Genomic DNA, 23,664 nt, shown 5'->3' with positions numbered 1-23,664 from the left:
CAAGCTATTGCAATCTCCTCCTCCTCTAAGGTCGGTGCAGCTGTTTGCATGCTGCAGCTTCGCAGTGGCACCACCTTGTGGTCGTGATAAAATTTGTGCAAAAAAGAGCCTGTTTCTTAATTTGACCTTTGAAATTATGCAATTGTATTTATTGTGTTATATGACAGGCTCTTACATCTGAAATCTACTGGCAGTTATCCTCCCAAATCTGTTTAATTAATTAATTAAAAGCTATCTGTTTCTAACTTGTAAGAAGAAAAGCAGGAGTTCAAGTTTTGCTTAAACCTAGCGTTCACCTATAACAAATAGCTGAGATCTCTGATGTACTATAGGGATTTATTTTTTTTTTCCAAGTTTAGCACCGCTTGAAAACATGGCACAGTGAAATGGCCAGAAAAGCATATAATTCATTATAATCTCTAGTATAACTAGAGGACGACAGGAAAATTAAGAACCCTTCCTACTTTTTTTACAAGATGGTTCAAAACTTCCACTATTTTGTCACAGTTAAGGTCCTTAAAGTAGAATTTAGGTTGTCCTTTGCCTTAAAGGAATACTTGGCAGCCTGTTGGCTCTTGAATGATTCCCAAATGGAGCTTGGATTAATAATTCTAATGCTGTGCATTTTTATCAATATTGAAGCATTCTAGGGCGAAGTGTTATCATGAAAAATTTAAATTGGAGCATGAGGAATGCCTTCCTGCTGTAGTCAAGCACGCATTTAATTTTTATCACACATTAGTTCATGATAGTTTAGATGCTGAGAGTTTAGCCTGGAGAAGAATCCTTCTGTATGTAAAATATGCACATGCCAAAAATAATGTTCAAAGAGTTAACTACAGTACATAGCAAAAGTATTGAAAAGTAGCTGTTTATTAGAGATATTAAATATTAATAATACCAGCCCATATAAGAATATATTCAGTTCTGATTCAGTTCTTACTATTCTAACACATGCACACACTGCTTACAAGACTGAAAAATAACTACGGTCCAGTAATTTATATACTTCAGGAAGTTGATGGAAGGTTTTCAAGTGCTGGATTCTTTCAGGAAAGCTCTACTTCAGACCATTTCAAAAAAATCAAAGGCTGGTGTAACTGGAGATAACTTGTTCCAGAGCTGTGAAGCTGTCCAGGAAATCTTCCTCTTCAATTCCAAATTTTGTGTACTGGTGAATATAGGCTCTGTGTGTTGAAGCCACAGTAGGAAAATGGGTAAGATATTAGAAATCAGTGAAGAATCTGACACATAAAATCAGATTGTATATAATTGTAACAATGTCAAAAGAAGATTGGTTTCCACCCAGTAACCATGCTGGTTAGTTCCTACTGTGCTCTCGAACTCATTTTGTAATTCATGCTTATTGGTAAGTCATGACTTGTTTCTAATAGCTTTGTAACTTTGTGTATTGCTAAAGAAACAAAATTGCAGCAGTTTTCCTCCTGTACCTTTTAATTGTGGAATTCCTGTGCTAGAAACTCATATTTAGCAGATACCTGCTGTGACATGCAGTAACCTTGGCTTCATGACGATCACAGTGAAAAGGCATTTTTTTCTAGACTTCTTGGTTCTAATGAAAAATAAAACTAATAGCACGGGAGCCTTAGTAAACACACAAATCCCATAAATGCTTTTGAACTGAGCCAAGAACTTTTTTCCTGGACTGTGCAGCATGTCTGCACACAATTTAGAAAGTATATGAACAGTAAAAGAGTTTTTATGTATTATTTTTTAGAATGGTCACACTGGAATGCACTAAATTTGGGGAGTTTTAGTACTGAGAAAATAGTCAAATTGACAGCAGTAGAATATGTGGTCTCACTTATCCACAGAACATAAACACTGTTCTGTGTTCCTCTCTGTTCCTCACCCTGCCATCTTAAGCATAAAAATGTCTACACTAAAGTGTGGAAACAGTCTTCATGCTTATTCACCATTACTTTGCTGAAAGAGGGAGCTTTATTTACAATGATTTTGCTGCCACTGAAGATATTGGCAGTTATAAATGAAGTATCAGCATAATTATTTTCACTTACTTGGAAGCAAACATATTCCAAGCTTTTCCTACAACATTGTCAAGAGGTTTCAGCAGGAACTGGCTATTGCTGACCAAAGAAGCAGACTTTTCGTACTTGTTAAACGCTCTTGGTGTTTTCCACGCATTAAAAGCGTCTCGAGGGTTTAGCCAGGATGTATATAATGAGGGATCTCGGAAACTTCCTGTAGCAGAAATGAGACAGCCCTTTTGACAAACATAGAGTTACAAGCTCCTACATCTTGATTTCAGTAGTCCTGTGTGACCTAATCAATGCTCAGCAGATCAGTTCAGGCCTTGAAAAAAATCTGCAGAGTGGTCAGTCTGTTGAAAATACAGCTGTTTCAAACATATTCATTAGATTATCTAGAAGCATACTCTTGTATCGGTACTTCATCTGCAAGCTATGCTCATCACTGCAGAAGCAGGCAAATATGTTTTCAGACAATATAGCCAAGAATCCTATCATATATACGGACTTCAGCCTCCTCCTCCTTCCCTGAAGTGCTTCAGGAAACACAGAAGTCTGTTGTAAATACAACAGCCTTAAACAATTAGACAACATGGTCTTGGACATTAAAATGTTTCTAGAGGGAATATTGACCTTAGTCATCAGATATGTGGCCTTGGGTTTTCTTCACTTTCATCAGGATGGTTGCAAAGAAAACAGTGAGATGTGAAACAAGAATCACTGAGCTATTGTGTTTTTCCTTCTTACCTAAGTCAACGCTGTGCATATCTTTTCCTCGCAGGATAACCAGGTTGGCAATGGAAGTATTGAAATGCAGCGGCTTCTTTGTGGAATGACTGGAAGGGATGGAGGAGCCTAGACCTGGTGGTCGTACTTGCCAATCAATACCTACAAGGTTTTGGCAAAAGATATATATAAAAGAAAGTTAATGTTTCATGAAACAGATTCGGACTAGCTGAAGAGTCAGATTGTAACTATCACTGTGCTGCAAGCTGAGATCATAAGCAGCGATTACACAATTCTCAGAGAAAACCAGTGCTAATCCAGTAGTATTTGCCTGGTAGTTACTAGTCTTACCAGACAAAATATACTTGTTTCTATACTTAGCAATCTGCCAGCCCATTCTTTACATAACGGGAAGCTATACTGAATTCCCCATGTAAATGATATGGGGGAGCTAAGCATGACTTTTATTAGTAGAAGGTGTAAAAAGAAAAAGCATAGCAGAACCAAGTATCCAAGGAATGTTCGAAATGAATCATGTAAATTAAGTGCATGGCCAAAAACAGTTGGTTTGTTTTGTGTATTTTCAATAGCTATAATTAACTGAGATGTCTGGGCGCAAAAACAGGAGCAAGCTGGGAGCTGCTGTGGCAGCTGAGTGAATAGTTAAGGTAGCAGCTGGCTATGTAGAGGCAAATTCCTGCTGTCTGAGGGAAGCAACTCGTTTCTGAACTGACTAAAGCTAGTCAGTGAGCTCCACAAAACAATGAGCTTTATTTCAGCTGCAAAAATAAATCCTTAAAGAGTGATAGATACTGAAGATGAAAGAATGCTTTTTACCTTCCTCCATTTTAGCATTAGCAATGAGCATCTGTCTTAAGTGTTTGATGAGTCCAGGCCAACTGAATGTGCTATAAGCAAGGGAGTTTTCAGGCATCTGAGGTATGTTACGAAGACCCAACATCTTGAATTCGGGGTGTGGAACTAACGTCTCCATTAAGTCTCCTGAAAGAAGAAATTAACAGCTGCTCATGTTTGACAAAAATATTGCATAGGCTAGCTAAAATAGGAGAAGCGAGTGAGGAATTGTACAAACATCTAGCAATTTAAGGTAAGAAACAAAGCAGGATATACAAAAATTAATTTGACAAATATATGGACTCACATCAGACAAAGCAGTGCAAATTTGCTACGTACTACTAACATGCTTGTTAGTAGCTTTTCTTTTACAATTTAGACTTGTCTGGCTCAAAATCTCAAAAACCCTAAGCACAGTGAAAGAGATTGACAGACAGATGTGAAAGTTTAATTTTACAAGCAAAACTCTTGGCAATATGGGTAACTTTCTCTAATTCCTTAAAAATACAAAAGTCAGCCTGTTGCTACCAAATTGCATGCTAGCCTGTCTTCTGCCTGAGCAAAACACAAAACTTTCATTTTATTTCAGTTTGTATAAACTTCTAACCTAACGTGAAATATAGAACTCAGTCCAAAATTAACTGTCCTGCACAAATTTCCTCTGAAATGTAAATAGGTACAAGGGTGTCTGTAATTACTGAAAAAGGAGTTCTTTTGGCAGAGAATGAAACCAGAAGCTAGGGGATCTATTTTTGACTTTGGTATAAAATTGGGATTGAACTTCTAATTTAGTCTTTGGGTTCACTTTTCCTATCTTAAAACTTGGGATGAATCCGAATACTTGAGTAAGGAGACTGAAGAACTTAAATTCACAACATGAAATTATTACAGAAAGATGTGTGAGAATGCATTAGGCAGCTATATTATAGTTAGATACCTAACGGGTTTCTGCTGTAGTGTAAGCCACTTTCCGCTGTGTAAGTGGGCTGGAAAACACTCCCCAGTTGATGTGCAATAACTTGATTTACATCCCTGAAGGAGATCTGTTTAATATTCATCAGCTGAGCACAGATCTTGTGGATGACATCATTTTCATGCACAAGAAGGGCATCTGATGACTGGTACAGATGTGACAGAGTTAAAACAGAGTTGTAGTTTTGAACAATGACCTGGAAAAAAACAAAAAACCACAAACAAATGAGTAAAACAATCTCTGTCTAGTTTATAATCCTCTGGCTACTGTAATTTCCTCAGTTATGATTTAGGAAGTGATTAATTTTCCTTGTCAAAGTGCAGAATGAGGTAAGGAGCTAGCAAAGCTTTTTCATGGAAAGAGAGCAAGACGTGTGAAAATCATGTTATCCATCTCACTTCATACAAACATGCTAGAATAAAATCTGTCTGGGAGGTGATTATAACGCTGAGATACTATCATAACAGGAGATTTCTAGTTAGCTAACAGAGCTTCTCATGAAACTGCATTATACTTTAGCACTTATATTATCAAGATTTTTTTTTTGTGAAATGACAGGTACCAAACATTAGGCAAACAATTCATTAGCTGCATTACTTTCTGTCATGTTGAACATTTAAAAAGTATAATGTACCTCTTTTCTAGTTTATTTCAGTTGTAGATATTTTATGTTTAAAAGTAAATAGTGATTATAAACTTGTAGAGTATCTCTGGGAAATACGACATTCACCTCCCCAGTGCCGTAGGGCCAGATAACATGGTTGAGTATAAATGAGGTTGGAAAAGCATCTCTTAAACACTGGGTCACAAATGCTCCCAAGCCGGATCCTGTACCACCAGCCATGCTCATTATTGTGAAAAATCCACTGAGACGATCGCATTTCTCTGCTTCTTTTTGTACCAGATTCATTATTACTTCCTTGTGTCTAGGGCCGTGAACAGAGTAACTGTTGAATAACAGACAAAACAGTGAGACGTGGCAGGTTCTATCAAAATAAATGCAGCAACCTGAAGCTATTTGTAAACCATACTTTTCTTATTATTATTTATATAATCTCACATTATGTCATCCATTCTGTCTGCAGTAAACAATCAGCTGTGACATTTATTTTGCAAAACAGCTGTTTATAAACTATCCTTATTGTTTCCTATTCTTAAATCAAATATATTCACTTCATTCTAAAATGTTACATTTTCACTGTAAATACCAATTTCACTTTGCAAAAAGCAGTTTAGAAATTTCACTCCTACATATATTGCTACTTTAACTTAAAAGTAAACCAAGTTAATGTTACATGCTCCGTACATCACACAGCTGCAATAGTACCACACCTAGAGAGTCTAGGCAGCTCATTAGTCTCTACAGTTCCCTTAGTGAAGCTTGAAACAATTGTTCATACCCATTTGCCCAGTTGTTCCCAGACCCTTGCTTCTGACAGAAGTGCGACCGATCATTGTATTTCCAGTAGCCAGACCCAGCCGCCACTGATAAGGTCTGGCTGATTACTTTAGGTTCCATGTCAACAAGTACAGCCCGGGCAACAGGTACTGGATAGGAAGAAAAACAAAACTAAGAATAATGTGCCAGTGTTGGAACTTGTTTACATAAGATGGATGGACTCGCACCACGGCCCAAATTGTACTCCTCCCACCTACTTAAGCCAAACTATAGATGGGACAGTACAGGCAGGTACAGAAAGGAGGACTTGGCAATGCCCTGGATTTCTGGTGAACCATCTATTTTACCAAAGAGAAATCTGAACTCTAGAGACCAGAGATCTTTCTGGAAAGAAGACACTTAATGCATTTGATAACACCCAGTTCAGATACTCTGGGTCCTACTCCATGGAATGATCTATCTACAGTAGAAAACAGAGATGTTTGGTAGAAAAGATTATGCACATATGCTTAGTTTCCAGCTGTGTTATTGGCAGACTTGCTCTGCCGTCTCAGACACTTTACTGCACTGATTCTGCTTCCACAGTTGTTAGCAATGTCGTGAAGGCAGAGGGTTGTGACAATTCTTCAAGAATGAAGGTAGAAGACTTTTACTTTGTACTCTTATCTCTGTTAGGCTGGAAACCAGACCCTCTGTGGGAAACAAATGCTTAAATGCTGTACCTTCAGCTTCCTCCTCGCAGAAAAAACGTTCTTTGCAAGCATCATGGTAGGATTCATTCTCCTTCTTGGAACACAACCCATGTGTGCCATAGACGTCACTGCAGATAGCATTAAACACCTCATGACCAATTTGATTACCACACTGACCAAGCTGGACTGTGACTATCGACATTCTTACTTTGTATTTAAGCCTAAAAAAGAAAAGTATGCCTTTAGTAACTGTGGAAAAGAGAGGAGAAAAAAAGTTCTGACAAATAGATTTCTGATCAGTTTTGCAATTTTTTGAGAACCTCTAGTTAGAAGGAAGAGGTTATGCTACAGTCACTGGCTATTTCTGGGGAAAAGCAGGCTGTCAGCACTTTCTCCTGAACTTCAGAAGAATGCAGCTGGTAGTTTACAGGAAATCAATGTTTACTGTTGCTATAGATCTGGAGGGAGCTGAAACCAACCATACAGCAAGAGAAGTCTTTGTTTTCTTACTTTTGCGTACTAAGGAAGGATAGAAACAAGTAATTATAACTCAAAGTTACAGGATTAGGCAGTAAAAGCATGATAAGAAGGTACGATATGCCTTTAGAAATGTGAAGCCTATTCAAACATCTAGCTGATTTCCAGTCCTGCACTGCTATGGGCCTGATGCCAAAATCTGCTGAGGTGACAAAAGGATTCCCTAGAGTATTCCCCTTGCTTCCACCACAGAGAGCAAAGGTTTTGATTCAGTACTGGTATGTTTTGACATTTTTTCCCTACTCAGCATTTTGCAGTAGCTCTGGTTTCTCACTTCTATTCTCCTTTCACAGAAACAAGGTAAATTTTTTTTTTTAAACTCACTTCATTATTCTGGACTGCTATTTTTCATTGTCATCCCAGCTGCGCCGCAGCACTTCTGTAACAGCATTCTTTGGATAACTGCCAGCGCCTGTAACTTGATCCTGCTGCATTTTACAGGCAGGTATGTGCTACTTTTTATTCCTGTGCTTGATTTCAGCACTGCTGCCAGTCTGCACCTCACAGCCCAAGGCCAGCCTGTGTGTTACTGCAAGACCGAGTTACTCCTCACGGCAGAAAATAAATAAATAAGTAAATCAATAAATAGATGTGTAACTGATTTTCAGAAAAGGCTCATGTCCAACCCAGGCGTGTGACACCGACCCTCCCGTGCCTACTATGTGTGTGCTCTGCGCATGTCACTCGGAGCCGGCAGCTGTCGCTTGGGCGCTCTTTTCTGGAGCTGCAGTCACCCGCCTGCGAGGGGAGACCCACTCGGGCCCCGCCGTGCCGACAGGGCCTGGCGAACGGCCTCCCGCCCTCAGGGGCCGCCACGTTCCCGGTGCTGCCCGCCACCCGGCCCTCATGTCGCTCGGCCACCTCGCCCCCTTCTAGGGCCTTTCTCCTCGTCGGACCCTCCCCGCCCGGGCCTCCCCGAGTGTCCGGCGGCCCTCCCGGGGTGCCTACCCCCGCCCGGGCAGCGCCGGCCGCCCTCAGCCCCGCTCGCCGCCGGCCCCTCCTCAGGGCTGACCTCGACGTCCCTCGCTGAGGCGCTCAGGCGCTGACGGCGCATGCGCAGTCACCTGCCTCCGCGGTCCCCCTTCCCCGCCGGTTCAGACTGAGCCGCGCCTTCGAACAACCCGCTTCGCGCATACTCAGAAAGGACTACGGGCAAGTCGGGTATAAGGGTCAATCCTCTGAGCTTCACAAAGGGCTATACGCATGCTCCTCCGGAGGGGCTTCGCTGCGCCCTCTGCGCACGCTCTGTGCCAGGAGCAAGGACGGCGGGCGCGCAATGCGCATGCCCAGACCCATGCCCACGCCCGTCCGCCCAGCGGCGTCCTCGCCGCGCATGCTCAGTACGGCCCCGACTAATGCCGGAAGGGACTATGCGCCTGCGCGGCACCCGGAGTCTGGGCGGGGGCGCAGGCGCGCTGAGGCCGGGCAGCCGGTGATGGCGTCCGTGGCGGAGTTGGGGGGTGCGGGCCCATGAGGCGGCCCAGGCCCCGTGCACCCAGCACAGCCAGGAAGGGGCGGCGGCGCCGCGGCTCACACCCGCGACATGGCGGGCGTGTTCGACATCGACCTGGACCAGCCTGAGGACGCGGGTTCGGACGAGGAGCTGGAGGAGGGGGTGAGAGGGGGCAGCCCGAGCCGGTGCGGCGCGGGGAGGGAGCGGGAGGCCGCTGCGGGGAGCGGCGCCAGGGACAGGCCTGAGGGGTGGGAGCGGGAGGCGGCCCGCGGGCCCGCGCCGGGGGGCATCCCGCCGGCGGCTGGCCTGGCGGGAACGCCGCGGAGGCGGGCAGGCGCCGCGCTGCGGATGCGGCGGGGCGGGAGTCGGAGCCGGGCGAGGCGGAGCGCGGCGGCGGCCGCCGCCCTGGCCCGCGCAGGTGAGGCGGCCGCGACCGCACCCTGTCCGGCGAGAGCCGCCCGCCCTGCCCCGGCAGCTGCGTCGGGGGAGGCAGCGCTGCGGCGGCAGCGGGCTCCGCGCCCGGCCCGGCCTCGCCTCGTAGCGCCCGGGAAGTGGCCGGGGAGTTGTCAGCCCCGCGAAGGAAGCGGCGTCGCGCCCTTGGCTGGGGAGCAGGTTTTAGGCAGCCGGGTAGCAGGGCTTCCCCGCCGAGGGTGGCCAGCGGGTGCGCCCCTGCCCGGCTGGCTGGTGGGGGCTGCACCAAACTTGAAGGAGCTTTTTCCCGTGGAAGTTTGTGTTGGATTTCCTAGTGCAAGTGCCGCAGCGGGGTTTTCTTGTTGTCACATGTTTTAACGTCAGTGCAGAAATGTTAATCTTTCTGGTACTGTTGCTCTAGCGCCAAAATTAAAAGCAAAGATTTACAATGCTGCATTAAACGTCTCTATGGATCAACGTGCACCTCCATCTCATGCTTTCGTAAAAGGTTCACCTTGTAATCTGTAGTTTGTCATTTTGTAATGTTCGTGTAGATTCTGTTAAGGCTTTTGGGGAGTTTTATTACAAGATCTCTGTTTATATTTTTCTAGTGCTACTGTTGCTTTTTTATATTGTTTTGTGTATTAAACATATGCTGTTGCTATAAACTGCTACTGCATTTATTTTTTGCTGTTTAAATACTGATGACATTCTTGGAGTCTTTGGGATAACCAGATACTCTGTATCACAGTTGGAATATCCACTCTGCATATAAACTGTAGAGACATTCTTATTGTTTGACAGCTGAAAGCTTGAATGGTTCTGGACCTGCAGGAAAAAGCACTGTCAGTCAATTCAATAATCAATAAAGTACTGGGCTTAAAAAAAATGTTGCTTGCATCACACTGTTAATGTTGCCAAGAACAGGTTTTAAGGGGGATGACAAGAAAGTTGAATTTGTTCTCTCGTTCATGTTCCAATAATTCAGCCTTAGGGAACAATTTTAAAAAAATTAATTATTGTACATTTTAAAAAATTGCTGTGGCTGAAATTTTCATGGCAGAACTATGGATGCAAATGCACACTGGCAACCTGATTTGGTTCTCATGTGCCTTCTGGCAAACAGATAAAGCAGGATGAGAATGGACTTAAAACAACTGAAAAGCAGGGAATAGAAGAGCAGAAAGAAGAGAAAGCATCGGGAAAGTGTAAGGGGGGAAAATGTTTCGCTGAAAGTTATGTCTGTAGGTGTTGTGCATGTCTTACAGGGATCAGAAAGACATCACAGGTAGCGCAGTTGAGATCATTAAACTGGAAGTGAGCAAGGTGTAAAGTCTGGACTATCTTGTCTGATCTCTGTGGTGCTAGTCCCTGGTTCCTCCTGAAAGGTGTAAGTGTAGTACTGGCAAGAAGAGATCAGTTGTAGTTTTGAATAGGCACGGCCATTCTAGAAAATCTGAAGAATTGTTTAAATTGAGAGTTTACTCATAAGCCATATGGTTGTTTGCACTAGTTATTATCATTAAAAACCCCCAGCCTTTCTTTTTATTGTTTCATTTATTACAAACATAAGCGTAGACTGAAGGAATGTTAGCCTTCCAGCCAGAATACCATTGCATTTCTTGGTTTTGTGAAATGAGAAGAAATCCTGAAAATAGCGGAATGGTATCTAAAGTGAATTTTGTTCAAGTTAATACTGAGAATGAAAACCAGAGTTCACAGGGGCAAGAATAGCATGTATGAACTTTGCCAGAACTGTTGGGTAACTTAAGAAGTTGTTCTAGGGACACGATGGGTGTTTATTCTCAGTGTTTGTTGAATTTTTTTTTTTTTTTATTCATTTGTTGGCATCTAACAGCAGGGTCAAGGGCAACTTTAGTGGGTTTTATTGTGAAACAGATGTCAATAAGCTGGATTTCTCTAATGTTATCAAGAGGGGACATGAGCTAGCAACTCACTGACCTGGAAACAAACTTGAACTTTGGGACTCCATAATTGCTTGTGGTGCTAGTAGGTGGAACCAAGAGTTAATTCCCCTCTAGATCACCCACCAAAATAAACCAGCCTCTGTAAACTTTAATGTTTAAACAGTTTGGACACTATTGAAAGTTTCTAATTTTCCTTGATTAGTGTTTTCACTTACATAATATTTTAAAATGCAGTCCTTGGCTTGGTCTGCTTTTTGCAGATCTCAATGTTTTGGGTTTTTTTCTTCTGATTCTCTGAATTTTATACGTCACTCAATATATTGGTATTCGGTCTGTAGAGTCCAGACTGTTTCTCACTAACTTGCAGTTTTTATTTTAGGTACGTATTTTAAAAAATAAATCTAAAGCCAATTAGATGCTTGCCCATTAAGTTCTATTTGTATTCATTCCAGCTGTCTGCTTCATTTGCCCTTCTTTTGCCATGTAGAGCCACGATTATAGGGAAGTATTATCTTGCATAAGGGATCAGGTTGAAAATTCTTTGAAAAAAAAATTTCTTCAAAGTTTCACTACATTCTTTAATGGTGACTAGTTCTGATGTTGAAGCGCTTGAGCCTTCTTTAGTAATATTGGCATGCGTTAATCTTATTTCAATGATTACTGGTCAGAAAAGGTGTTTAACATCAGAGTGAAGCTTAATTCTTTCATTACTATTGGGATTTTATTATTATCATATATTTTATTATTATTATTATATAGAATAATAAACCCTTCTCGGTAGATTTTTTGTTTCTAGCGCACATGAATCGCAGCTCATCTGTTCTCATAATCTTTACTATTGTTCTAATATGCATAATATTGTAATAGGATTTTAAAATTTGTATATAAGAGCAACTGTAAAGAAAAATGCAGTACCTTATCATTTTTTCAAATTCACCTGGGAGCGTGTGAAACTGTTACCTCTAATATTTAAGTCATTGAGTAACAATGCAGTCAGGTAAAACAGTGGTTCCATCCGTCACCGTTTGAGATATGTGGAAGAATTTTCAAATCTTGCACAGAATTTGTAGTTCTGCTGATAATTTATTATTCCTCACCTTTAGGGTTATTTAATTATAGAGTATAAATTATAATTTGATATATAATTATTATATATAATTTAAAAAGTTGTAAAACACATCAGTGCATTTATTTTTAACACTGCTTCTTTTCTTTTGTTATAATTAATCTTCCTTCTACCCCTCCCATCCCCAGGGTCAATTAAGTGAGAGCATGGACCACGGAGGAGTTGGCCAATATGACCTGTAAGTTGCTGCTAGAAAATGTTCTGTATCATTCGTGCCAACTACATATAACTTCTAGTTTTGTTACATTGTTAAGTTAAATAGAAAATTTTGTCATTCTTGTTTAATTTTGAGTTGTTTCTAGTTGTTTCACTATTTCTTCACATTAAGATGTTAATTGTATCTTGAAATAAAATAATAATAATAAAAAAAAATTCTGGCGAAACTTGCTGTTGTCTTTTAATCCTTGTTTCTCCTAACATTATCTATTGTACCTGAATAATATTTGCAATATCAGTATAATGTACCGTCTGCAGAACATTGTATGTTCTGTGCTTTTTATAAAGGCTGCAGTTGCAGATTTGCATAGCAGTGTAAAGCAGATGAGAATTCAGAAGTTCAGGAGACAGCTACCTTTAGCATTACTTCACTTATAGATTGTTTCAGCATACCATGTTGTGAGAAGAAAGCAGTGATAGTTAAAACAGTTCAGTTAGTCTTTTGCAGAACTGTAGCATAATTTAGAAGCATCATTAAATCATGGATCAGTCATCTTTTGTGACGTGTTCAGAGTTGTGAGACTTGCTTTTGTTACGCTTTTTTCTGCAAGATATTTGTGTTATAGAAGTCTCACCATGACTGTTGGGGCTGCTGAATGTGATTTGAAACTTAAACACACCATATAGCCTTGCTTTTACTTGACGTCTTGTAGAAATATCTAAGTCAGTTTGAGGCTTTGGTCTTTTAAACTTAATTCTGCTGTAATACAGAGATCTATTATGCATAAAAATGAAGGAATCTGAAGGAAATCTTCATACTGTAAATCCCCAAAAATTTGCAGGTAATCTTTTCCGTGCAACTTGCAATTTACTGCTTTGCACACACCTAAATAAAACTTCTGATGCTGAGAATTCTCCAAATCTCCAAAGCAGTCATTCAGTTATGTCAGATATACTGTACACTTTTCAGAAAGTAATTTGCTTGCTTACTTTCATTTGATCATTTTTGAGTATCAGGTAGTCTTATATTTTTATTTCGGTTTTATCCAGTGGCATGGAACATTGTGAAAAATTTGAGATTTCAGAAACTAGTGTAAACAGAGGTCCAGAAAAGATCCGACCAGAATGCTTTGAGTTACTACGCGTACTTGGCAAAGGTGGCTATGGAAAGGTAAGGAACTGTCTTCTACAGAAGTAAATCCATTACGCTGAAGGCTTTAACAGTGCTCACTTGCTATCTTTGGCAAGATCTAATCTTCCCATCACATTTTCTGAAAAGTTCATTCTACCAGAAGGTAACCTCAGGGCTGCCAAGGTTGGTGTCATGGGACTGAGGTCACTGGCAGAGCCGTAGCAGAAAATGTCCCGTACTGGTTCAAATCACTAGCTCTTCTCTTTCAAGCAGCGTTGTAGTTTGTAGGTGGTCTCATCTCTCTTTTGCAAAACTTTGTTGTTAGCTTATGACGGCTAATGCGACTGTAATATGTGATTGGCTTTTGTATTGGTGTTGTGTAGGTATTTCAAGTACGAAAAGTAACTGGAGCAAACACCGGGAAAATATTTGCCATGAAAGTTCTTAAAAAGGTAAACTCAATGTTCACATTTCATCTGAATCTAAAAAAAATCTATCCCTCCATTTAGTTTTTACAATTATCTAATTATATAATATACCTAAAAATAAACTTTATCATATCTACAGTTGTTAACCAGGTACATTTGGAATTAGAATTAAACTTCAAATTGTTCTGTCTGCATAGTTCTTCGGAGCTAGTTTAAATAGGTCAGGAGGTCCCTTCCAGCCTAAATTATTGCATAATCCTATGAAATAAATAAAGACTTCCAGAAGAAACCTCTCATGTATGTACTGTGGTGAAATTTTCTTTTTCTTACTGTGTTTGTGACTCATATGTAGTGATTTATATGTTGTGATTTAGTAAACTCAGAAAGGAACAATATAAAAGTGCATTGTTCAGCATACTCTTGTGCTCAATTCTCTGTTTTTTTGTAGGCAATGATTGTAAGGAACGCAAAGGATACAGCTCATACAAAAGCAGAGCGGAATATACTGGAGGAAGTGAAACATCCCTTCATCGTAGACTTAATTTATGCCTTTCAGACTGGTGGAAAACTCTACCTCATCCTTGAGTATCTCAGTGGTCAGTATATGAAATTGTTAGCTGTTTCTTGGTATCTTACGTAGTTGAGAAAAGCCAGCTAACTAACTGGCATGGTGTCTTAAAAATGTAAAATAGGCTGGAATTAAGAATACGTTCAATGATGTAAATAAACCTTCTAATTCAATAAAATAAAGATGAGTGAAACATAAAATAGTTACTTTTAATGACAGTACAGAAGAGGAAGATTTTTAATACCTTTTCTTCCATCAGGCTTGTAGTTCCTGTATGTTACACTTAGATCGTATGCGGAGTACCTGAGGTTTTAGTCCTTGCAGCTTCCTTGTGAAACAAGAAAGTGTTCTCTTTATTTCACGGTTAGAGACAGACACAGATTGGAAGCAATTTGCTCAAGTTATAACAATATGAAAAACGGGCTGAAATGCTGTTACTTTTTTCAAGCATGCTGTTTTGATTTCTTTTGGCATTTCTTTAGTTGATAGAATTCTGGGAATAACAGAATAGTAAATTGTGAAACAACTTTCTGTGGAGCAGGACAGAATACCTGTTGCTTATAGTTTTTCTAGAAAACAGACTTGACTGACTAAAAATGATAGAATGCACTTTAATAATCTCATTTTTCTCGTGGCAGGAGGAGAACTATTTATGCAGTTAGAGAGAGAAGGGATATTTATGGAAGACACAGCTTGGTAAGTTAAACTATTTTGGTAAATTAATAGGTTTGGGGTTTTTTTCTGAGTGCTTAAATGGTATATTCTGACTTGAAAAACTAACTACGCATTCATTTCTTAGTCTAGTGAAAAGAACAGTTAACTGGGTTTTGAGAAGATGGTATGTGTTCTGTACTTACCTGTTTGTGCCAGTCTTATTAAAGATAAGGGTCCATTGCTGATTGCTGAGTGAGGTTGTGTGACACAGGGTTGTGGTAAAGGAAGTGTTTTGGGTGTTGGAGAACCAAGACTTGCTATAAATGCAGTTTTTGTTCTTGATCCACACACAATTTTGCCAGCCATTTAGAGAATTTCCAAGTGATTGTAATGGCTGCATTCTAACCATCAGATGTGTGAAGCGATAAAGGTAATTATGCTAATGAACACGAAAAAGCCTTTTCAGTAGTGATATTTTACATATAAACAAGTTGAAATTATCCCTCATTGATTAGGCTTTACACAACTGAATACAGCTGTATCTTCCCACAGTGCATGCCAATAATGCCTTAGAAAAGCTTTGATGTACATATGGGGCTGTAATACTGTTCTGCAGATAGCACTCTGGGTGCTGCCTGTTACCTTCTTAGCTTCATTTTTTTTCTTCAACTTTACCACCTAGATGTGGTAATACAGATTGAAGCATATTTTAACCGCTAACTGGTAAATTCAGATTCCTCCAAATATTTTCATAAGATGATAGCTACTGAACAGGTAAACCTATTGCTCATGGTGTAATTTTGTAGTTCAATCTCGGAGTCTGTATGCCTTTTGGCAAACCAACCTCAAAGGCATCATTGTTGCTCTCATTTATTCTCTCAGACCTTTCTAATGATACTTTAAAGGAACTGTTGCTACGTACATAATAGCCTTAGTGCTTAAGATGCTTTGGGTGATTGAGTATGTCTAATTTTGTGGCATATGCTTTCTTTCAGCTTTTACTTGGCAGAAATCTCAATGGCACTGGGGCACCTGCATCAAAAAGGAATCATCTATCGTGATCTGAAGCCAGAAAATATCATGCTTAATCATCAAGGTAGAAATATAGTAACAGTTACATTGCCAATCATTTGAAAACAATTCTTCAAAGGTCAGAACACTCTTACATGAATTTCCTTAGAATAATGGCATGTTTATTATCATTCTTGATATAACTGAAGAATTGCCAAAGCTAATTGCTTGCCCTTCAACACAGCTTTTTTGGCTTTAAGTAGGCCACAGCAAGCTCCAAGTTCCATGTGTATAGACCCAGGCAATTTTTGAATGGTTGACTTGCTTTTTCTGCAGCTCTGGAATTTTGCTTCTACTGGGTCGCTGTAAATACATAAAGATCTGTGTCTTTGGTGTAGTATCAGTGCCATTTTATGTCATTTTATGGGATGACTGAAGATGTTAGTTAGGAAAGACAATTTAGGTAGGATGCCAAATCGTCTGTAGCTGAAATAATGTATCTAGCTGTTGATGCTTTACCTGACAGTAGTACCAATTCCTGAACGCACTGTTACATTGACTGTATGACACTGATTAGTCTGGCAATCTGTACCATCCAGTATTTTTATGTTACCTTAAACAACTTATTTACTTAGTCTGAGTCTTTGTACTGAATTATTCAGGGCACCTTACAATTTGTTGAAGGTTGTTCTCTGAACTTGGAAGGAAGTAGTAAAATTCAATAGCCTACTTTCTTACCTAATTGATGCTCTGCAATCTTTACATTTAAATACCTTTGTCTATGTGTGACTCAGTTTTGGAAGTTTGTCTTGTTTCTCTTCACCAAGTGGCAACACTTTCTTATGCAGGTATAATGCAGAGGTTTTATCTGTGAGTGTGATTATCTCATTCTGTTTTACAGCTGTGTTGCTTTGTTAGACCATTGAAGATATCTGGAAGTAGTTCAGAGTTACTACACATCCATGTTAAAAATTCCTGTTTGTTAATGTTACTTATACAAATGTCAGAATTCTGGCAAGTTTTAAATTTTACATATTTAATTTCAGGTCATGTAAAATTGACTGACTTCGGATTATGTAAAGAATCTATTCACGATGGAACAGTCACACACACATTCTGTGGAACAATTGAATACATGTGAGCTGCATGATGAAATAGAAAAGTATTACTCTGGTCTGGGGGTAATGGCTACATTTTGCCTTTTTTAACTGGTGGTTCATATGTTCAGTCACTTACAGACATTTTGCTTGATAAATGTGGTTTTGTTTGAAAACTAGTAGTCAGAATTAGTATTAAGCTTGTTAAAATACTTTCATATTTTCATTTTTTCTGATTATAGGGCCCCTGAAATCTTGATGAGGAGTGGGCATAATCGTGCTGTGGACTGGTGGAGTTTGGGGGCATTAATGTATGACATGCTGACTGGAGCAGTAGGTGCACAGTTATAATTGCATGTATTTCTCTTCATAGCTTTTGTAGTTACCTGTATTCTACTTCAGGTGCATGTATAAACAAGTATACATTTGTATATATACAAACTGCAAGTAAGAAATGTAACTAATACAGCTACATTTATGTTGACTACAGTCATGAGCTGCTCTCATCCAAACAGTTATTTGGAAGTCCCATTTGCAGTCATTTTATCTGCTTTATAAATTACTGAAGTGAGTTCTGTGTACACAAATAAGAGACCTGAACAAGTCCTGTTTTTCCTCCCATTACAATGGCGCTTTCTAGCCTCCTTTCACTGGGGAGAACAGAAAGAAAACAATTGACAAGATTCTCAAGTGTAAACTCAACTTGCCTCCCTACCTCACACAAGAAGCCAGAGATCTGCTTAAAAAGGTAGAATTTTAATGAACGTCAGTACTACATGTGTATGTAGAAAATAGAAATGTAACGATACCACTGTGGCTATTCAGTCCATGCTTGTTTTACTACTACTAAGTCAGTCTTGTTCTTGCATGGTATAGAAAGTGATTTTCCTTGAAAATACAACTGTTTTCTAACAAATTCAGATTTTCTGATTGTTCTGTATTCATTCTGCATGGTATTCATTCACGTGATGATTCATGTCAGAACTAGTCTAGTCATAATGGCCTAACTAATTTTTTCTTTTTTGGATGTTATTTCTCCTTAAGCTGCTAAAAAGAAATGCTGCCTCACGTCTAGGAGCTGGTCCTGGAGATGCTGGAGAAGTTCAGGTAGCTTTTGCTTAACTCAAGAATACTTAAATTACCTCATCGAAAATAAAACAGCTTTGAGGGTACATCAGGGAAGGAGAGTATGTGTCTTGAAGTGTAATAAGCAAAAAGGCAGACACATGTGACAACTGATCAAAATTTTAATGCTTTAAAGCTTAATGAAAGCAGCTGTCCACCTATTTGATAATTTGAGATTTGGAAAAGAACTTTTTATTCTTTACCTCTGTCTTCCAGTAGATCTTTTCAACTAGTTGCACAATGCTAATTGGACAGTCAAGTATGTAAGAGCAGTGATACTCTAGAAGTCTGATGAAACGCCCTTGCATTTAGTACAGCTCTTTCAAGGGAAAAGTGTTGTTAGTTTGCATTCAGTGTTGCATAGTTAAAAGTTAAGACAGAGACCTAGTTCCTGTTACTTCCAGCCTGACTTTTTTTGTGGTGAGGTTAACAATGTACCAGAGAGTCCTCCTTATTTCATAGTTTGGATAATTTGTGATTAATACAGTGTTTTGTCATTATTTTTAGATATCTTAACTTTTGAAGTTGAAAAATGTAGCGGTATTTTGCATGTCAACTGACTTTTTCCTAATACTTTCAAGGAAAACATGGTAGGGACATATGTTGTCCGACCTGGAGGTATGGTATCGATTTTGGGCTCTTCCAGCTACTCTGATACAGTGCTGCAGAATGTATTACACTAGACCCAGATGTGATTTTTGGAAAGAAAGACACCACAGAGAGGGTCTGAAAAGAACATGCTTGTTAATTCTTAAATTTCTGTGATTTATACCCAGAAGGTGGATTATGACTGTGCTATTGCTGACTCTTGTAGGCTCACCCGTTCTTCAGACACATTAACTGGGATGAGCTGTTGGCACGAAAGGTGGAACCTCCTTTTAAACCCTTATTGGTACGTACTCAGAGTGCTGTGAGATATTGCTTGTGTGCCTTTAGGAAAGGTCTTAAACAATGTGGAATCTAAAACTTAGAAATGCTCACTCTTACAAACTGGAGTGCCATTGATTTCTGATACTTTAAGCAGCTAAATGCATCAACTTAGGTTACTGGTTCTTGGGTTCACTGTTGTCAGATTAAAGAGAGAAATTACCTGATGCAGATTTTTTTTCCCCCCCTGAGAACTGATGCTATATCAACATTTAAGTCTCCACACAGTATGAAATACTGGCTGTCATGAGCGTGCTGTTCTTATTACTCTGTAGTCATGGTACTCATCTGTCACTGGAATAGGATCTTGCTTTTTTTATATGAGAACATGGCAAAACTGAGCTAAGAGCTAATTTGTCCTGTTAGTCTCCTGGAGGATGAAGGTTCTGCTTCAGTTTTAATTCCTCCTGCTTCTAATCTGTAGGTTAAACAGACTTGCAGACTTGCAATATCTCTAAATTTCTGCTTCTAAACATTATACTTAGTATACTTAGTCAGTCCTTAGCTATTATCATCTTAGTTTCAATTGCTAAGCAGAAGTAAATGAAGTCACCTAGTTAAGCATTTTGTATGTTTGCTTACTAATATTTACAATGCATTTTGTGCATTATAAGCAGTAATTAAAAGTTTACCTAAAACCAGTGATGTGATGAGTAAGCCTCTATTATCCTGTCTTGTATTTTGACGGTGTGGGGTGTCTCTCATCTTTTCCCTCTGGGTACAGTTAGCTACAGCAGCAATGGGTATTGCGCCCCGATAGTTCCCCGACTACTAAAAATTGCGCTTTAAACTGACTTGGGCATCACTGATGTTGAGCATACTACAGCATGGGCACTCCAGATGTTTTTCTCCCTCATCATTTTGAATGCAATTCAGAGTAACACAAGACTGGTATTATCTGGAATTATCTGAAGATGGTTTTGGGTTTTTCTGTTATTACCAAATCTTAATGAAAGTTACTTTTACAAACCAGATGGCTTTTGAAAACGTGCTTCCATGGTTGCATGAAGGCCTGCACAAATGAATACATACTGCCTTATGAGAGAAGGGATTTTGGAATTATGTCTGTTGTTCTTTGAATTAAACAATATTCTTCATAGTCACTTACTGCAGAGTTGTCATCTGTCCCTCGCAATATAAAGGCTTCTGTATCTGCAAAAATGGGATGAAATTATATGGAGAGGCTTCCAAAAACTAATAGTTGCAACTTTTCTATACTGGTTGTGACAAGGGCTAAACTTGCAAGAAACTGGCATTGTATTTCTAAAAGTTTTTGTTTGTAATTTGAGATTTTTTTTTTTAAAGGCATCTTTTTAATTTGTGTTCCTTTTTGATCCATAATTTTTGCCCCTCCCCCTTGCCTTTCTCAGTGTCAGTGCCCATAGTGACCTCCCACTGGCAGCGACAGGATTTCGACATCACTCCAGGGTTTTACTACAGCAGAGCTCTGCCAAAAACCTATGGAATGAACTCCATCCAGAGGCTACACTGATCACCGCTAAGCCATTTGGTTGATATCTGTAATATAAACCCTTAATCATTTTGTTTTTGCAAAGCAATCTGAAGAGGATGTGAGCCAGTTTGATTCAAAGTTTACACGTCAGACACCTGTTGATAGCCCAGATGACTCTACTCTCAGTGAAAGTGCCAACCAGGTCTTTCTGGTAAGTGAGCCAGGGATGACTGTGTGATGACTGTGGAGAGGTATGTTGTGTTACTTGGAAACAGCAGGGCATTTCAGGTAAATTAGTTCTATTGAATCATAATGCCCGATACTCGAAATAAACTGTCACAATTTTAAACACACTTCTGCAACAGGTTTGAAATGTTTAGGGGCTTTGAAAATACTTCGTTTGATTATTGCTGACGTTTTCTTTAGATAGATAAAACAGCCGGCAAATGTTGCTTACTTTCTGAAATGTCAGCATTCATCTAATTCCTAGTTGCATTATGAACCCTGGACATGTGATTGCTTTCATAGTCATGCAGAGAGAACAATGTCCATTCTATAGATCAAAATTAATTAAATTGAGCATGCCTGTGATCTGAGTAGAAATATCTGGGGTATGCAGGCACCTGGGTGAGGAACTCCCTAAATTCCTGCTGTTTGCTTCAGGAAGTGAGCAGACGTTTACATTTACTCTCCTTCTTATAATTTTCATTTACTATTTCATGCCAATCATAACTGCATAAGTGATCATAAGTGTAAATCTTGCCTGTAAGTTACAGTGCATTCATTCCTGTTTTGCAGGGTTTTACGTATGTGGCTCCATCTGTACTTGAAAGCGTAAAAGAGAAATTTTCTTTTGAACCAAAAATTCGATCACCTCGCAGATTCATAGGTAGCCCTAGGACACCAGTCAGGTATCTTTTTTTTTTTTTTTTTCCCTTCGTTTTTTTGTAATACGCTTTTTGGCAAGTAGTTGAAATAGATCCACTCTAGAAATAAAAAATGTGGCCTTTCTCTGTAAACCCATCACTTCCATTAGAAGTGCAGCATCGATCCTGTTTTACAAACCACATTATTAGAGACAAATCTATGGTGTTTGGCAGCACAAGAAGTACTAATTTGTTTGCTGTTCAGTGCTGATACAGCCTCATAGTCTGGTGACTTTGGTACACCATTCCTCTAGAACTGTTTCAGAACATCCTAAGTACTTATGTGCCGCTAAAGAATCATGCTAGTACAGAAAATTCCTTCTGCAATCATCTAGAAGTATATCCTTGCTACTTAAATGAGAGAATGTTACTTTACAAGAAACCATGGTAGAAGCTAGGCATGGAAACTTTCTCCAACTTCTGGAAGTGGAAGGAAGAATTATATATGCTTCTCAGTGGGCATTTGAATTTGGCTTCCTGCAGAGTAAAGGACATACCTTGGTGCTGTGTATATCTTGATCTCTGATTTTTATATTTCTTGTTTTAAAGCCCTGTAAAGTTTTCCCCTGGGGAATTCTGGGGAAGAGGTGCTTCTGCCAGTGCATCAAATACTCAGACACCTGTGGAATATCCAATGGAGACAAGTGGAATAGAACAAATGGATGTGACAGTCTGTGGAGAGGCCTCAGCACCACTTCCAATCCGGCAACCAAACTCTGGGCCATATAAAAAACAAGCTTTTCCGATGATTTCCAAACGACCAGAGCACTTGCGCATGAATCTATGACAACACAATTTTTTTTAAGCCTTTGAAGGTGGAAAACAAAGAACAGACATAAGCCCCCTTGAAGTTGAAATATGAGGGCTTGTATGGTTTACTTTTAAAAAGTGACAGTATCAAAGAGTCAGTCATTGCACAGAGCGACTTGGAAAGCAAAGAAAAATGGATTTTTTTTTTTTCTGTCAATCAATGGTGCATAAAAAACTTTAGAAAATGGTATTGCAGAACTCTAGGCACATCATCTAACTGATTCGCAGTGACATCTTCTCACCTTATCAAGGATTTTTCAGCTTGATAGCTTGAAACTGACAGTATTAAGGGTCAGGATGTTGCTTCAGAATCACTGGTTTAGTCGTGAATGTGTCAAGGAGGGTTAGCCCTTTCACTAGGCAAAGTATGAAATGCCTACATGCTTGCGTCTGAGGAATAATTAGCATGCAAGCTTGGTTAAGCTGTTTCCTACAATGGGGTGGAATCAAAGATGAAAGATAAAATTAATTGGTATTTCACATTCAAAACATAATGAGTTTTTTATATATATAAAAATATATATTTTTCAAATAGATTTTTTGATTCAGCTCATTATGGAAAGTATCCCAAAATTAAAAATGCAAAATAATTGGTTGCTGCAAAGAAACTAAAGGCTCTAGTTCCGATTCGTCTCCTCATGAAACCACAAATCAATAAGCGAATCACGCAATTACCAGCTTGGCAATGTGGGGTGGGAGAGAACTGTTTCACTTGCTTACCCAGCTGAAATACCTGTTCCTGCAAAGACAAATGGATCTAATCAAATGGCAATGCTGCTATGTTCTAGGCTTAACTGGAAGCCATGGGCTCACATACATGTCCTGCTTATTTCATCCTTGTCCTCAGCAGACATTTCACTGGGAAACATCACTTTTGTATACGCTAGTCACTTAGATGGAGACAGCTGAATACGTTCAGATTCTTACCCATATAAAAGATCAGGAAAAAATGCGTCGGAATACAAGGTCAGTAGAAACATATAGGAAATACCACAGGAAACATACAGATTCTACTTAGTATAAGGGATTACACCTTTTTGTAAGCAGTGGGTAAGAATTTGAGGATTTTTTTTTTAAATAAAATTTTGCTTATGGAATTACCTGCCATTATACATTTCTAAATTTCTCAACTTTTTTTTTCTATGCTGGGGCAATAAATTTGCTGATTGTATGAGAAAAGTGTTAAATGGCCTTTCAGTGAATGTCTTCCACAGTGGGTCAGAACTTTAGCAACTTAATTTAGGAAACATGTTCTAAGGACACTATTT

General features: G+C 39.5%; 2 protein-coding genes across 8 annotated transcripts; one reads left to right on the top strand and one right to left on the bottom strand.

Annotated features, from left to right (window-relative positions):
• Positions 1-1,084: 1,084 nt before the first annotated feature.
• On the bottom strand, positions 1,085-6,856 carry TUBD1 (tubulin delta 1; the record flags this gene model as incomplete). Of its 4 annotated transcripts, none has more annotated exons than XM_082008385.1 (8): positions 1,085-1,187; positions 2,040-2,223; positions 2,757-2,897; positions 3,573-3,737; positions 4,528-4,759; positions 5,294-5,510; positions 5,964-6,111; positions 6,652-6,856. In XM_082008385.1, 8 exons carry the CDS (start codon positions 6,854-6,856, stop codon positions 1,085-1,087), a joined length of 1,395 nt encoding a protein of 464 aa, XP_081864511.1. The 4 variants fall into 4 exon arrangements, with proteins under 4 accessions (XP_081864511.1, XP_081864512.1, XP_081864513.1 ...); XM_082008386.1 differs by having other exon boundaries at positions 6,685-6,856; XM_082008387.1 differs by lacking the exon at positions 3,573-3,737 and having other exon boundaries at positions 6,685-6,856.
• Positions 6,857-8,734: 1,878 nt separating this feature from the next.
• RPS6KB1 (ribosomal protein S6 kinase B1) lies at positions 8,735-22,373 on the top strand (the record flags this gene model as incomplete). 4 transcript variants are annotated; one of them, XM_082008668.1, is made up of 15 exons in its annotated part: positions 8,735-8,806; positions 12,238-12,287; positions 13,316-13,436; positions 13,781-13,849; positions 14,274-14,421; positions 15,032-15,089; positions 16,043-16,143; positions 17,105-17,195; positions 17,398-17,488; positions 17,796-17,903; positions 18,200-18,262; positions 19,095-19,172; positions 20,764-20,871; positions 21,459-21,571; positions 22,136-22,373. In XM_082008668.1, the coding sequence occupies 15 exons, from the start codon at positions 8,735-8,737 to the stop codon at positions 22,371-22,373; spliced, it is 1,509 nt and encodes a 502-aa protein (XP_081864794.1). The 4 variants fall into 4 exon arrangements, with proteins under 4 accessions (XP_081864794.1, XP_081864796.1, XP_081864797.1 ...); XM_082008670.1 differs by lacking the exon at positions 13,781-13,849 and having other exon boundaries at positions 8,738-8,806; XM_082008671.1 differs by lacking the exon at positions 20,764-20,871 and having other exon boundaries at positions 8,738-8,806.
• Positions 22,374-23,664: the final 1,291 nt, after the last annotated feature.

This window comes from Phaethon aethereus, assembly GCF_964289735.1.
Source record: "Phaethon aethereus genome assembly, chromosome: 19".
In the NCBI taxonomy this organism is placed as follows: Eukaryota; Metazoa; Chordata; class Aves; order Phaethontiformes; family Phaethontidae; genus Phaethon; species Phaethon aethereus.
This window is presented reverse-complemented; position numbering and strand designations above follow the sequence as displayed.